This window comes from Macaca nemestrina, chromosome 11 (genome assembly GCF_043159975.1).
Source record: "Macaca nemestrina isolate mMacNem1 chromosome 11, mMacNem.hap1, whole genome shotgun sequence".
Taxonomy (NCBI): Eukaryota; Metazoa; Chordata; class Mammalia; order Primates; family Cercopithecidae; genus Macaca; species Macaca nemestrina.
The window spans coordinates 131,916,471-131,931,902 of record NC_092135.1 but is presented as its reverse complement, the minus strand read 5'-3'; the positions used below and the strand labels follow the sequence as shown (position 1 = coordinate 131,931,902).

Genomic DNA, 15,432 nt, shown 5'->3' with positions numbered 1-15,432 from the left:
TCTGCCGGTCCCCCTGCCACCCTGTGGGAGCCAGAGCCCACCTGGCCAACAGGCTCACACCCTCCAGGAATGTCCCGCCGTCCTGCAGGAGGTCCCACACCGCCTGCTCATCCAGGGCACGTGCCAGGTGCTGGCTCTTGACTCTCTTGAACAAGAGCTGCATGGACTTGATAGTGACCCTGGAGGGAGGTGGGAGCTTGTGATGCACTGCCCTGGGGAGCGCATGGCTGGGGAGGCTGCTGCAATCTGAAGTGGGGACCCAGGGCCTGCTGGGCCCAGCCCAAGGGGCTGAGGGAAAGGTCCAGGGAGGGAGTGGGTCTGCGAGCTCTGAAAAGCACACTGTGCTTGACACACACGAGAACGGCATCTTGAGTAAGATCAGCTCCCACCAGGAAGAGACAGAGGGCCCCTCAGTGGAGTCCACTGGCAACTAAGGGGCAGCCCGTGGCTACACCCAGCCCAGGCCTGCTGCCTTGCACCCACCACCCTTGAGAGCACCTTTGCAGGTTCATCTCCTCAGGCAGAGGAGCGGTGTGGACCAGCTTCCACATCTTCAGGACCGGCACGGCAGTTTCTGGTCGGTGGCTGCTGCCAAGCTGCAGCAGGAGGGTGTAGGTGAGGTCAGGGAGGAAGTCCGGGAGCTTGTCATTCTCATCCAGCTTCTGAACGAGAAGGTGGATGGTGCACAGGGTCTGCAGAGAGAAGTCCAGGGCATCGGGCTACTACCCAGAGACCCCCGAGGAGCCTTGGGGCCTGTGCCTGCAACTCACCATCAGGGGGTCCACCGCAGCCAGGCGCCAGATGTCAGCTTTGGAGGTGGCACTGACTCTGGGGCTGAGCCGTGACTGCAGCCGGCCCATCAGGCTGTGGAGCATGGTCCGGGCGAAGGGCACGTTCTCCGACACTGCCAGCCACACCTCTGCCAGGTGGCTAACCAAAGTTAGGGCACAAGGACTGTGAGTTTCCTGGCATGTGCCCTGGCAGGTAAGAATCCCTTTCAACCCCTTGGCAGCCCCCTAAGTAGGGGCTGGACTCTGGGAACTGAATCTCAGGGAGGTGGAGGGAGCCACCAAAATTTGCGTGCTTAGAACCCAGGCCCCTGACGGTACACTCAGCCCCCTTTCTCTGCATGGGCTCACGGTACCTTTGGGAAAGCCATGGCCCCCGCAGAAGCCCAGCTCCACTGCTAGGTGGCCACAGAGACCCCCACGTGCTTGATGACTGTACGGACATGTCCAACAATACCTCCTAGTGCCCAGTTTGCATCAGGTTTGGTTGTCGGTAGCTTTCTGATATTGTGTCACCTAACCCTCCCAACACATCTTTGAGGAAGGTATTTTTATCTCCATATTCCACAGAAGAGGGAAGTGAGGCTTGCAGCAGTCAGGCCACCTGCCAAACTGCAGCTAGAACAGGGCCTTCCTGGTTTCAAGTCCAAGCCCATGGCCCTGCTGAGAAGGGAAGGCCCCCAGGATAGGTAGAGAGGCACAGAGAGCGGGGCATCTGGGAGGTTCTAAAAGGCTAATGCGAGTCTAACAAGTCTAAATAGAATTTAACAAGGTTAAGTTGAACAAAGAGATGTGTAAACTGAGTATTGGAACCGACGAAACCAAATGCACAAGAGCAGGTGAGTTTGGGTCTGAGGGGAGATGGGCCTGGGGGCAGGAATAAATGGAGAGGGGGCAGAGTGCACTCATCAGCACCCACTGCAAAGAAGCCATGGGGTGCAAGGAAACAAGAAGGGGCACCTTAGTCTTACAATTGGCAACAAACAACTACCAACAATGACACAATCCTGGAAAACAACCCCAGGCTCTGGAATGCAGCCCAGCTGACACCCTCATCACAGGCTTGCGAGACCCTGAACAGAAAGCCCAGCTAACCCATGCCTTGACTCCTGAGCCATGGAAATTGTGAACTAACACATGGGTGTTGTTTGAAGCTTCTAAGTGGGTGGTAATTTGTTATGCAGCAATAGCAAACCAATACAGATTTTGGCAAACTAAGTGAAAGCCAGTGTGATGTGGCCACCAAGCATGCCAGCCTGACCCAGGGCTGCACTGCACATCCCCCTTGCCCCCACCCAGCACTGCCCCATGAGCCACTGAGCCTCATTAAATCATGAAACCGGCATCACCCTCCCAGCTGGACCCACGGCAGGGCGGCCCTTATGAGAAGCAGCTCCACGGTGGAGCCATGCCTGCATTTCGGGCAGGTCCATGCCTGCATTTCGGGCAGGTCAGCCCTTGTGGCTCTGCAGCCAGGGCCTGTTTCTAAAACCCTTTTCTCTGTTCCAGGCCTCTTACTTAGCCTGACATCTTCTCATCTCCCTGCACCAGCACAGGCTCCACTGCTCTGGGGATGACTGCCTAGCTCTTTCTGGCTCCTCTCAGGTGAATTCTGGTACCACCCCAAACAGACTCCCCATGTGTGGGGAGACCATGCCCAGCTGCCTGTGCCGTCATGCTGTAGCACACACAGGAGCTTTGTGCTGTTTGCAGAGAAACACCAATAAAGACGGGGTCGCTCTGCATCACTCATGGCCGCCTCCGGGGCTGGAGGTTGGGCCATTCTCCCCTTGGAGACTGGGACAAGTTGCTTCCCCTCTTAGGACACATTTTGAAAGAAATCGGGACAGCCTGGAATCTCTCCAGGGCTTGCTCAGGCCGTGGAGCCACATCCTGCAGCTGATCTGCCGGAGCTCTGTTTGCAGGGAAGGAAAGAGCTGCTCTGGGAGAGAATGAACTCCACAGACACTGCCCCAGGCATTGGGGAGCTACGGGTCCAGATTCCAGCTCCATGTGGTGATATTCTACAAGCCTGGGCTCTGTCAGTGGCTCATCGGAGGCTGGCACCTCCTGCAGGAGGTACAGGTAGAGGGCTTCGACCTCCTTCAGGGCGGGGCAAGGTACTGCCTGAGGCTCCAGGCTTCTGGGATACATCAGGGTGGCAAGTTGGGCATGGTCCAACTGGCACAGGAGGCCGGGGCCGCCTCCTCTAGGACACCCACCTCTCCATGGGCAGGGGCTGCCTCAGGAGCGATGTGAGGATGGTCTCCTGGTGATGGTGCGCCAGCAGCAGGATGCCTTCAATGAGAAGGCGCCGCACCTCCGGGTGGTCCACCACCGGCAGGTGCACCAGGATGGCGCTCAGGATCTCGGCCACCTAGGTAGGGGTGGGGCATCACCAGGGGGCAGCCCAGGCCCCCATGGCCTCCTGCACTAACCCCATGACACGCCTCTGCTCCACAGACTCTGGCCCATTTGGACAATGGGCAGGTTAAACACCCAGCACCTTCTCTAGTGCATCCTCTGGTCTCTGCCTCAAACTCATTTTCACAGGCTTTCAGTGCAGGAGGTGGTGTGCTCTGGGGAGCAGAGCCTGGACCTCCAGGTCAGCGTGCACTTAACTAACGAGGCTACCTTCAACACGCTTCTTTCTGGTTCTAGAACTCTGTTTCCTCCTCCTCTTTAGCAGCCAGGGGTTGGGGGAGGCACTCTCAGTGAGTGCTAGTGAGGCCCTCATCCTTCCCTCTCATCTGGGCACACCAGGCAGCCCCAGCCCCACTCTCTGCTGGCCCTGCCGCGGCTCTGCCACCTTGTCCTCCAGCTCCTTGGCCCGCATCTGGAGGAAGGAGCCTATCCAGATGACAGAGGCCTTGTCGTGCTGCAGGTCCATGGCCCCAGTGTTCTCGCAGAGCTTCTGGATGAGCGAGACCACCTCATCGCAGTTAAACTCCGTGCAGACCATCTAGGAGCAGAGCGGGTGACTCCCCTGCCCTCCCCTGCCACTCCATGACTGCTGACACTCCCTCCTCCTCTGTCCCACCCCATGGCCCCACTCCAGGCTCCCATCCTCTCTCAGACCATGGCCATGGCCTCCTCTCCTGGGCTGAGCCAGAAGGGGCCTGGTCCCCTGAAGTCCCCAGCCCCTGTTTGGGTGGCTCTCCAGGCACTTCATCACTGTGCCATGAGCCTGCCCACGTGCCCACACCACGTGCAGGGCCCATCCAGATCATTCCCATGGCCCTTTCCGCACCCAGTGTGGCACATCACAGAGACAGGGAGAAGACAGCAAGGCAGATTAAGCACCTACTGTGTGCCAGAGACACAGTAGGGACCTGACATACTGCAGGCCCTTTCAACACAGAGGGCAGGAGTTGGGCCAAAAGCCATGGAGGCCGAGACCCCAGAGAACTTGGGCTGTGCAGCCAGCCCGGGAAGGCCCCCCTCCCTGAGAGACGGCCAAGGGCCACAAGACCAGCCTGGCAGCCCAGGCAGGCTCCCCGGCTGTCACCTTGGCGATTCTGGAGGATGCACAGAAGATCTTCTCCACGTCTGTGCTCTGGATGTCCCCCTTACATTTCTCAAGCTCCTTCTCCTTGGAAGAGCCCCATAAGGAGCAGGTCTGGCTTGCTGTTGGGAATACAACTTCAGAAATGACCAGCAGGGACAAAGGGCCTGGCCACCTCCACTTCGTGGCTACCTCCTGCCCTGGCTTTGCAGGCCTGAGCCACCCTCCAGCATATGAACATCCCAGGAGTTCTGACCTTTGCTCTCACTGGTCCTTCCCTGTGGCAGCCTCTGCCCGCACCACCGCTCCACCCTGCTCAGAGGCCTGCTCTCCCTTGAACTCAGCTGGGGCCAGCTCTGTCACATGCTTGGCATCTGGGAGCTGACTTTCTCCCAGCCAGGCCCTCAGTGCCCAGCACTTGCCCTCCGGGGTCAATCCGGGCTAATGAACCTCTCCTTCTGGAAGCTTCCACAGCCTGTTGGTGAACTCTCCCCTCACTGCTCCCTCTGATGGTCACCTTTGTTTGTTTCCATGCCTGCCTGCACAGAGGCCACGCTTCCCTCCAGGGCTGGCCACAGTGCACACTCCTGGAGTCAGCCCTCTCTCCCTCCCAGAGGGGCTGGTCCTCATGTCCTGCCCTCTCATACCGTGAAGATCTAGCAGGCTGGACAGGACATTCATTGAGGCCATCCGGGTTCCTTGATGGGCATCACAGGTACACGGGGCGATGAGTCCGACCATTGTGCCAAACTGCCCCATCTTTAGGGGGATCTGAGGGACAGGACACCACGGGGCTCACACCTCTGTGCTCTCATGCACACCTGTTGCTGCCCAGGGGCAGCGTGAAGGGCGACTTGAGAGGGCAAACCCTGCTCTGAAAACATCCATTTGGGGAAGGGGAGGGTGCCACTGCCTGTACCCTGCCCAAGCACCAGCCTCCCCTGCCCACAGGTGGGTCCCTGGAGGCTGAGTAGCCTGGAACTGTGCACCCCGGCTCAGGACTCCCTCCGACTCAGCTCTGCTCAGTTCACAGCTCTGAACTTGGGCCCAGTTGTTCCTGTAACAAACCCTGGGGATCAAATCAGAGCTTCCTGCTCACTGACTGAGCGGCCTAGGCAGGGTACTCTTCCTCTCGGTCTCATGTTTCCTGTCTGCACAGTGGAGATGATGGTGGCACCTCCTCTTGCAGGGAATGTCATGAGAGCCCAGATGAAGCCATCCACACAGCCTCTGGCATCACATGTTGCTGGGTGCTGGTCTTGGCCCCTGCCTCATTTTGCTGAGCCTTCATCCCCACCTCCATCCAGGTGCCCAGGACCAGGGTCGTGCCCAGCCCACTTCTCTCCCCGCACCTCCCAAGACCAGATACCTATCCCTGCACCCCAGACCCTGACTCCATGGTCTTCCTGCCACAGCCATCCTGAGGACAAGACAGTCAAACAGCATGGAGCCAAAAAATGTAGAAAATTAAGTCTCATCAGGCTGCGTCAGATGGTCAATCAGTAAACACTACATCGTTCTAGACGTTATAAGGGTTGCGGTACTTGTCAAGCTTTGCAAAATTTATGCTTTAGCAGCACTTGATTTTCTCAAAGTAAATATTCACTTTCCTAACCAATGTGGGGTTCATAAGTATGTATCTTTTTTCTTAAAAAGGGCTCTCACCACTACAGAAGCCACAGGACCCACAAATCCTGGAGCTCTGCCAACCTCAATCCCACCCTTTCCCTCCCTGACCCAGCCCAGGGTACTAGGTCATCGCAGCCTCTCCCAAGGGACCCTCTGGGGACAGAACTTGATTTCATAAGTGTTCCCTCATCTTCCAGATAGAGATAGGAATTTTTCTGTGCATTTCGGAGCAGCAGGCTGGGGGTTGGGGATTCCTGGACTCACGCAGACAGCAGTGCTATGGACATAGATCCGCATGAGATAGAGATGGAGGTTCATGGCCTTTTCCCGCTCACATTCTTTCTCCGACAAGATCCACTTTTCCAGAAGCTATGGGTAGAGCCCAGAACACCAAAGTGGGTGTTAAAATCTTGGGGCCAGCCCTTTCCTGGCCAGCTTTTGCCCGCCTCACCCTCCCACTCAGATTGACTTTCAGTGTTTCCTTGTGGTTCTAGACAGGCCCCATTGTGAAGGGAGATGAGGCTGTAGACAGGCAAAGAGCATCCCCAGCATTCTCACCAGGATGGTGCTTGACTGTTGCATTTGGCCTGGCTCCAAATGTCTGCCTATAATGAAGGGCCAGGAGCACAGCCCACCATGCACTCCTGGCTCCAGAGGCCATTCTGATAGAAAAGTTCATTTTAGAGCAAATCACATTACCATAGATAAACAAGATCATGTCATCACAATAAGGGTCAGTTCGTCAACCAGACATAATCCTAAATGTTTATGCACCTAATAACATAGCTAAATAATACATGAAGCAAAAAATGAAAGAAGCGAAAGAGGAAATAAACAAGTGCACACTGTTATTCAGAAATTTCAGTGCCTCTTTCTCAATAATTGATAGAACAAAAAGACAGAAAATCAAAAAGAAGATAGAAAACCTGAAAAATACTAACCAAGTTGGCCTAAAAGACATTTTGAAACACTACACTTAACAACAGCAGAATATTTTTCAAATACACACGAAATATTTACCAAGATAGATGGTATCTGGGCAACAAAATAAATCTCAGTCAATTTAAAAGGATTTAAAATATGGGATTTAAGTATGTCATCAGACAACAATGCAGTTAAATTAGGAATTCAAACCAGAAAGATTCTGGGAAACCCCCAAATATTTGAAAATTTCTAAATAACTTGCAGGTCAAAGAAGAAATCATAAGGGAAGTTTAAAATGTTTTGAACTGAAATAAAATTAAAACACAATGTATCAAAACCTGTGAAATGCAGCAAAAAAAAAAAAAAAGCAAAATCTAGGGACTTACACTATCTGATCCAGATTTTAAGGCTTGTTATGATATAGTAATCAAGACAGTGTGGTATTGGTGTACCATAGACAAACACATTGATAAAGCCAAATAAATGTCCAGAAATAGACCCACATATACAGAGCCCTTGATTTTCAACAAAGGCGCATAGGTAATTCAAAGGAAAAAGGGCAGTCCTTTCAACAAAGTGTGCTAAAAGAGTTGGCTATCCATGGGCAAAAAATTAAAATAAACTTTGACCTGTACCTCAGACCATACAAAAATTAACTCAAAATATATCATAGACCTAATCATAAAACCTGAAAATACAAAACTTCTGGAAGAAAACATAGGAGAAAATCTTTGGAAGATTTCTTAGATTTGACACCAAAAGCATGATCCATAAAAGAAAAAAAAAGAAATTAGACTTCGTCGAAACTAAAAACTTCTGCTCATTAAAAGATATTGGGAAATTGGCTGGGCGCGGTGGCTTACGCCTGTAATCCCAGCACTTTGGGAGACCAAGGTGGGCGGATCACGAGGTCAAGAGTTTGAAACCATCCTGGCTAACACAGTGAAACCCCGTCTCTACTAAAAAATAAAAAAAAATTAGCCAGGCTTGGTGGCGGGTGCCTGTAGTCCCAGCTACTCAGGAGGCTGAGGCAGGAGAATGGTGTGAACCCGGGAGGTGGAACTTGCAGTGAGCTGAGATCACGCCATTGCGCTCCAGCCTGGGCAACAGAGCGAGTCTCCATCTCAAAACAAACAAACAAACAAAAAGATAATGGGAAATCAATAAAAAGGCCACAGGCTAGGAGAAAATATTTGCAAATCATGTATCTGTTGGGTTGTATCCAGAATATGTAAAACCTGTAAAAAGTTCCATAAAAAGAAAGCAAACAACCCAATTTTTAAAAACCTATCCAGTACCCTTCAAAAGTGCCAAGGTTATGAAAGACAAAGAAGGACTGTGAAGCTGTTCCAGACGAAAGGAGAACAAAGAGACCTGACGGGTAGATGCAGTGCCTAATCTGGACTGGATCCTGGATCAAGGAGAAAACAGCTCTAAAGGACATTATTGGGGCAACTCGTGAAATTTGAATATGGGCCATTAGTTTTAATACGTGTATTGTGTCAGCATTAAATGTCTTGAATTTGATCATGGCACTGTTGTTATATAAGAGAGTACTGTTACTTTGGATGTCTGCAGCTATCCATGGTTCAAAAGATGTATGTGTATGTGGAAGGAGACAGAAGAAAACTGAGAAAGAAAATGTGACAAAGTATTAAGAACTCTGAATCTGCATGAAGTGCATCTTTGCACTACTCTTGCAAATTTTTAGCAAACCTGGAATTTTATAAAAATGAAATCACTAAAACAATGTTTCATGCACTCCCTTGTTCCCCACAGTCTGGCCCTCAGGCCAGCTGCTGGGGAGGAGTGGCTATCCCTGGCTCTGGCCTGCCGCCAGGCAACTCACCTGCACCATCTCCTGCAGCCCCCTGGGGTCCAGCTGCCTCTGCAGGAGGCTCTCCATCAGCCGCTCCAGGGAGCTCAGGGCATTTGCATACAGGGTCTACAGCCAAGAGGGAGAGAGAGATAGGTGGCAATGAGGGGCACCCACAACCCCCCTCCCTGCAGGGAGTCCATGCCAGGGAGGCGTCTGGCAGTCATCCACTAACTTCTGCTCAGTCTGAGCTCTTGACACTCATTTTCTCTAGTGAAGTACAAGACAACCATTTAAGAGGAATTCACTTTACAAAGCAGGATACTGGACTCCTGAGGCCCAGTTCTGATTCTTCATCCAGGGCCAGTCCCTTGAGGCAGGGATACCTGTCCACAAAAGATTCCTTCTCCTTTTCCAGTGTTTTCAGGGAAACAGCCATCCCATCAGGGACTATATTTCCCAGGACTCCTTGCATGGGTGGAGCCATGTGACTGTGTTCCAGCCAACAGAAGGAGGGCAAAATGGCTCTCAAGCCTTCCCTAGACTTTCTCTTCCTTCTCTCTAGGCTGGGTATCAATACCCATTGATTGGGACCTTGGGATTCATGCACTGAGGATAGGCAGGAGGTCTCCGCCAGCCTGGGTTCCTGAATAATTGCACAAAGCAGCTCTATTTCCAATCCCATTGACAATTGGGCTTGACTTGACTTGGGTAATAAATAAACTTTTATGTTGTTAATCCACCAAGATTTCAGGGTTTATCTGTTTCAACAGCCAGCATTACCTTACATTTGCCGATAGAGCTCGCTACACTCTGCGGCCTCTAAACACTCGAGGCTGGTTCAGGAAGGTGGACTCTCAGCACGGCCCATGTTAATGTTAACTTCCAGGTCCTGACCCAGCAAAGAGGCATCCCAGAGGGACCTACCTTAATGGACTCATTGTCCTCTCCTGGGAGTTGGAGAGAAATTACAGAATGTATGCTGATATCCATTAGCTCACTGTTTTCTTCTGTGGAGTAGAAAGGCTTCAGCTTGCTGGGGAAAGAAGCAGTGACAAGAGAGGAACAGTCACTGGGGAGTTGAGCTTCTGCCGCCCCACTGCCCAATCTGGACACAGAAACATGTCCTAGAAGAGGAAGAGCCCGACTTCTCCAGTTGGAGGCTCTGGCAAGCATCCCTCCCCAGGAGCCCTGGCTCTGACCAGTAACCAGTGTCCAGTGACTCTCGCCTGTGATTGAAGGGGAGATGCAGGGGTTCAAGGCCATCTCTCCTATCTGCTGTTGCCTACTCTGAACCTATTAATCTGCTCAGAAACATTCCATTGCTCCTTGCCAACTACAACCATGGAATCTGACCTCCCAGACTGGTGCTTGTCCAGGGGCTTTCACATGTAATGCTTGGACCACCACCACCGCGGCAGCAGCAGCTTCATCTTGGAGTTTATGAGAAACACAAATTCTATGGCCCCAACCAAGACCTGCTGAATCAAAAATCCTAGGGGTGGACTGCAGCCATCTGTGTTTTATAAACCCTCTAGAGGTAGTTGCTAGCGATTGGTGCATGCTAGCTCATTCTCCTTCTAGCCCCTTCATCAGTAATTCTCAAGCTTGATGCATATTAAAGACACCTCGAGGATTTTTTAAGGACCCCCAGGGACCCTGTCCAAGCCCCAGGATCTGGAGTGGGACCTGGATATCCATACTGTTAAAAGTTCCCCATGAGTTCTATTGTGCCCCCAGAGTTGAGAGCCACCATCCTACTTTAAACTCCTGTTCCCCCAAAGTGTCTTGTATTGCACTCTCCTAGGAAGCCCCAAGTCCAGTCATTCTGCCTAAGCCCAGGTCAAAAGCCAAATGCCAACTCTGCACCAAGTCTTTTGATAGCTCCTTTTGCATAAACTGAGTTGCATTTTGTTAGTAGCCCCTTTTTTTTGTTCTCAGATTTTTTTTTTTTGTTGGTGTGTGTGGGGGTTTATCTGCAAACGCAGTCCTATTAGTCAGCGTTGACCTATAAGTCTGTTTGTATGTGTCTGTCTTATCTCTGAAGTCCTTAAAAGGCTGGACTAGGTCTTATGTTATCTGTGTCCCTTCAGTACTCAGCACATAATTGTGCTTAGTTGATGTTCATGACATTTATTTTAAAATCTGCCTGTTTGATGCAGCTTAAAGCATCAGATAGTTCTGCTGTGAGCCTAAGTAATGAATCTTCCCCTATAGAGGAGGTATTCTTAGAGATGAGCCAACCTCTTTAAATACTAATTTTATAAATCCATAACTTCTTCCCCTTTCCCCCTCCCCACCAGTGGATTGGCATCTCCAGGAAGGCAAGTCTTGGGGCTTTAGATCATTTTGTACCAATGGTATCAACAAATAGTTGACTGAGCCCTTCAACTCATTGACTAAGCCTGACTCATCTTGAAGGATGCCTGCAATGCTCTTTAGTGTTATCACTGTTATTTTGCTCAAAATATCCCCAATCAATGGAAGAGCAGCCCACCCACGTGGGCTTGCTCCAACTTGAAATCCTGCTGAGAATTATAGAAAGGAGTGGCTGAGGCTGACCCCCATATTCTAGGCTGGCCCATTGCCCTGGGGAGCCACCAACTGAGACCCCTGCTACAGAGGCAGGAGAGGAAAGAGGAGGCACAACCCCTGAAGGAGCACCAAGGAATGGTCTTGAACTTTTCCCCACCCCTTGGGATGGGGTGCGGGTGGGGGCCCAGCTCACCTCAGGTGTGAGAGGGCCTCCATCGCCAAGGCTCGCACTGGAGAAACCAGGTTGTCAGTCGGTTCTGCCTCAATGACCGCCTGCCCAACACAAGCAGGAGGTGGTAGCTTTTGGTGACCATGATGGCGGCAGCACTCGCCAGTGTCAGCACGAGAAAGACCTGGCACTTCCCAAAGCGTCTAACATCCCACATATCTCTTTCGTTCTTTTTAGGGCCATTTGGCTTTTGGCATCTTAGGGGAGGCAGCAGAGTAGGAGTAGGGCCCAAAGTGGTCCCGGGCTCCCAGCTCGGGTTGCTCATCTACTTGCTGTGTGCCCCTGGGCTAGCACTTCCTCTGCAAAACAGGACCTGGAGACTCATTTTACAGGGCTGCTCCAGGCTAGCATGAAAGTACAGGTCCAAAGCTCCTGGCCAGTGAGAGCCAAATAAATCCCATTTCCTCCTCACTGCCTTCTGTTCCACCCAATCTCATGTCCCTCAAGGGCCACTTCCAGCACAACCCAAGCAGCTTTGAGGGGCCAAGGCATTGGCAATGACATGAGTGCGGAGGCCTGGGGATGAAGGACATTGGTGGCCCCATAGGCTCCATCAGCCTTTGGACAGTGAACATGTTCTTTGTCTTACATCCTTCTGTGCATCCTTCAGGGCTTCACTCTAAGTCCTGCTTCCAGCAGATCCCTGCCGCTAAGGCCCTCCCACAGAGACACGGGGAAGCTACAGCTAAGCCAGCCCAGGGAATCTCTGTCTATCAGGCCTGAACCAGCTGCCCTGGGCACTGCAGGACCCAAGACAGCCAGAATCTGCCACCCTGTTTCCAAACAGTTGACTGGCTGTGAAACTCTTTGTCAGATACAAAAATCATTCTCAGAACTCCTACAGTTAGGTCAAAGCAGAGCCAAGACAGGGAAGGGCTTCAGAGAGCTCTGCAGATGCCCTCGGGAACTTTGAAAACCTCTCACCACAGGAAGTTAGACCCCAAAACCAGGACCAGGACCAAGGAGGTGCCTCATCCAGCTTACCACTATGATGCTGGTAAGAGTCGTCTTCTGGGCAAAGTGAAAGTCCTCCAGGTCCTTGATGTTGTTGATGGCCTTGGTAACCTGCACAACACTCTTCATGAAGGCCATTTTGAGACAGATGTCCTGAGCCCAGAAGGGGGAAAGGAGGGAGAGAATGTTTGTGAGCAGCCCCAGAAGAATCCAAGATGCAGCCTCTGCTCCTGGACTCCCTCTGCTCAGAAGAAAGCGTTCAATGTTGAATGCTCTGAGAGATGGGCAGCCTCACTGTGTCCTTTGACCACATGAATGGAGCACCTGCCACATGGCAGGGCCACAGGCACATGGCGGGGATCCGAGGTGAGGTGCAGCACCTGTGTCCACATGTGATATAGTCTGGCTGTGTCCCCATTCAAATCTCAACTTGAATTGTATCTCCCAGAATCCCCATGTATTGTGGGAGGGACCCAAGGGGAGGTAATTGAATCATGGGGGCCGGTCTCTCCCATGCTCTTCTCATGATAGTAAATAAGTCTCACAAGATCTGATGGGTTTTTCAGGGGTTTCCACTTTGGCTTCTTCCTCATTTTTCTCTTGCTGCTGCCATGTAAGAAGTGCCTTTTGTCTCCCACCGTGATTCTGAGGCCACCCTAGTCATGTGGAACTCTAAGTCCAAGTAAACCTCTTTTTGTTCCCAGTTTCAGGTATGCCTTTAGCAGCATCATTAAAACGAACTAATATACCACGAAGATGCCACCTTCCCAAGCCTCCTGAGGGCAGCAAAGCAGCTAAGGGGCCACCTTCAGTGACCAGGGGCCCTGAGCCCTATGTGTCACCATAGAGGCAGAACAGGTTATTGAGAAAATGCTTGCTTTTACAGGGATGAACCTTGAGAACATTATGATAAACAAAATAAGCCAGACATACAAGGACAACTATCATATGATTGCACTTAGATGAGGTACCTGGACTAGTCAAAGCCACACAGACAGAAAGAATAAAGGTGGTTGCCAGGGCTGGGGGGAGAAGGGAATGGAGAGTTGGTGTTGAATGGATATAGGATTTTGGTTTTGCAAAATGAAAAATTCTGGAGACAGATGGCAGTGACAGTGGCACAACAATGTGAATGTACCTCATGCCATTGAACTATACGCATTCTTAAAAATGGTTATGATGGTAAACTTTATGTTATGTGTATTTTGCCACAGTTTTAAAAAATAAAAACAATTTTTGCTTTATTCTCTGTGTTTCCCCCTCCTTGCCATTCCAAGAAAATAGCCAGTCCCTTTGCATGTCTTTGAAGGCAACCCCACTTCTTGTTCCTTATGAAAGGGTCTGGGTCAGTGTCAGGGAGGGCCAGAGGCAAGGGCAGAGGGAGTGGGAAAGGCTGGGACGAGGTGGGGCTCATCTTGTGGCTTCTGGGGACCCCACCAGCACTCTGGAAGAGGGGCTATCCTCGCCCCCCACCCCCTCTGCATGCCACCAAAGCACAGAGAACAGCACATTTGGGCAATGGGCTTCCCACGTGCTGGGCATCAGGTAGGATGCCTGGATGTCCCTTGGGTAGGGATGCAGGTGCCCAGAGAGTGGCAGAAGACTACTCCCCACCAGCCTGGTCCAGACGACATCCCCCCAGGCAGATGGGGCTACCTGGCAGCTGCTGACATAATGGTGAATGATCTTAGCGGTGATGGGGCTGTCCACGAGGTTGAGGAGCAACTGGGGGTGGCAGTAGGAGGCCACACAGCTATACATCACCATGAGGGCACTTTTCACTGTCTCCCGCCTCCAGGGGTGGTCCTTCTACAAGGCCAAAGAGAAAAAGAACCACTGAGGGCAGCAGGGGCTGCTCCAGATGCAAGTTATGGTCTCTGGCCACACAACCAAAGGATCCGTCAAGTCAGCTGGCGGTGCTTCACCTGACTGTTTTCTGGGTGCGTGAAATGTTCATCATTTTTTCATGCATAACATTCACTCACTCAATGCATCTTTACTGAGCATCTACTAGACACCAGGCACTGGGCATGCAGTAGTGAGCAAGACAGACCAGGGCCATAGACGCCCAGACCACCTATCAGCTGTGGGTGGAGGTGCTCATGTGAATACCCCTAAAGAGAGGCTGCTTGCACACCTCATACCCTCACCTAGCAGGCACCAGCTACGGGCCAGGCACACATGAGGCTGGAGATCCAGCAGGAACTGACAGCCTCCACCTTGCCCTCGCGGTGCTCACATCCTCAGAACAATCTCTGAGTGGGAGGAGATGTTAGAGGCCACCAAACCCACTGTGGATGGGGAGCAGAGGCCCCGGTGCCCTGCCAGACTGAGTAGAAATCCAGGTGTCAGGTCCTCTTTGCAGAAAACCTGGAAAGAAGCCTGGGACACTCCCTGGGACACTCTCGATTCTCTACATCCAAACAACCAGACCCCAGGGCAAGGGTTCCCAGTCAAGGGCAAAGCCTGAGGCATGGGTGATGGTTTCAGATGGTTTCCCACTAGGAGCTCAGCCAGCTGGTGAGACCATCTCCTGTGGCAGGGAGGGGCAGCCTCCAGAGGATGGGGCCATGGGCTGTCTGGGTCCAAACCCTGGCTTCACCAGTGAACCAGCCTCATGCCTATGGACAAGCTTCAGTGTTCTCACCCTGCAACGGTGGGTTAGAGCCCCTCGATCCCAGCAGCATCCATTCACTGAGGCAGAGCTCCCAGTGCCAGGCACCCATGGAGCACTACCTGAACAGCTTCTTCAGATCCTGTGGGTCTGGATGGGGCATGGGACTCTGTATTTCCAATCAGCACCCAGGGAGCCCCCACTGCCAGTCTGAGAACCCCACCATGAGTAGCAAGGGGCTGGGACTCCGTGACAGTATCTGGGTCCTGGAAAGGCCCACCCTGCATTTTTAAGATGATTCAATAGCAAAAGCTCTGTCCAGGAGGTCTCAGACTAAATGTCTCAGCCATTGTGGTGACAGGAGACCCTGTGGGAGGTAAGTTTCCTACTGAGATCTAGAAAGGACCTTGGGTCAGTGCCCAGAGCACCGTGCGAAGA

At 52.0% G+C, this 15,432-nt stretch overlaps 1 protein-coding gene across 10 annotated transcripts in view; it reads right to left on the bottom strand.

Moving 5' to 3' along the window:
- LOC105473882 (maestro heat like repeat family member 2A) overlaps window positions 1-15,432 on the bottom strand; it is a 59,301-nt gene that overhangs the window by 10,329 nt on the left and 33,540 nt on the right. For 6 of the 10 annotated variants that reach the window (XM_071073591.1, XM_011728044.2, XM_071073592.1 and 3 more), the window contains 13 exons: window positions 14,037-14,189; window positions 12,411-12,533; window positions 11,391-11,470; window positions 9,590-9,698; window positions 8,696-8,791; window positions 6,187-6,291; window positions 4,941-5,064; window positions 4,297-4,415; window positions 3,598-3,750; window positions 3,011-3,165; window positions 771-930; window positions 499-692; window positions 42-179 (listed from right to left, as the gene is read on the bottom strand). In XM_071073591.1, the coding sequence (XP_070929692.1) occupies window positions 42-179; window positions 499-692; window positions 771-930; window positions 3,011-3,165; window positions 3,598-3,750; window positions 4,297-4,415; window positions 4,941-5,064; window positions 6,187-6,291; window positions 8,696-8,791; window positions 9,590-9,698; window positions 11,391-11,470; window positions 12,411-12,533; window positions 14,037-14,189 (1,709 nt within the window). The remainder of the gene's footprint in view (window positions 1-41; window positions 180-498; window positions 693-770; window positions 931-3,010; window positions 3,166-3,597; window positions 3,751-4,296; window positions 4,416-4,940; window positions 5,065-6,186; window positions 6,292-8,695; window positions 8,792-9,589; window positions 9,699-11,390; window positions 11,471-12,410; window positions 12,534-14,036; window positions 14,190-15,432) is intronic. The other 4 variants (XM_071073595.1, XM_011728048.2, XM_071073594.1 and 1 more) reach the window with 3 other exon arrangements.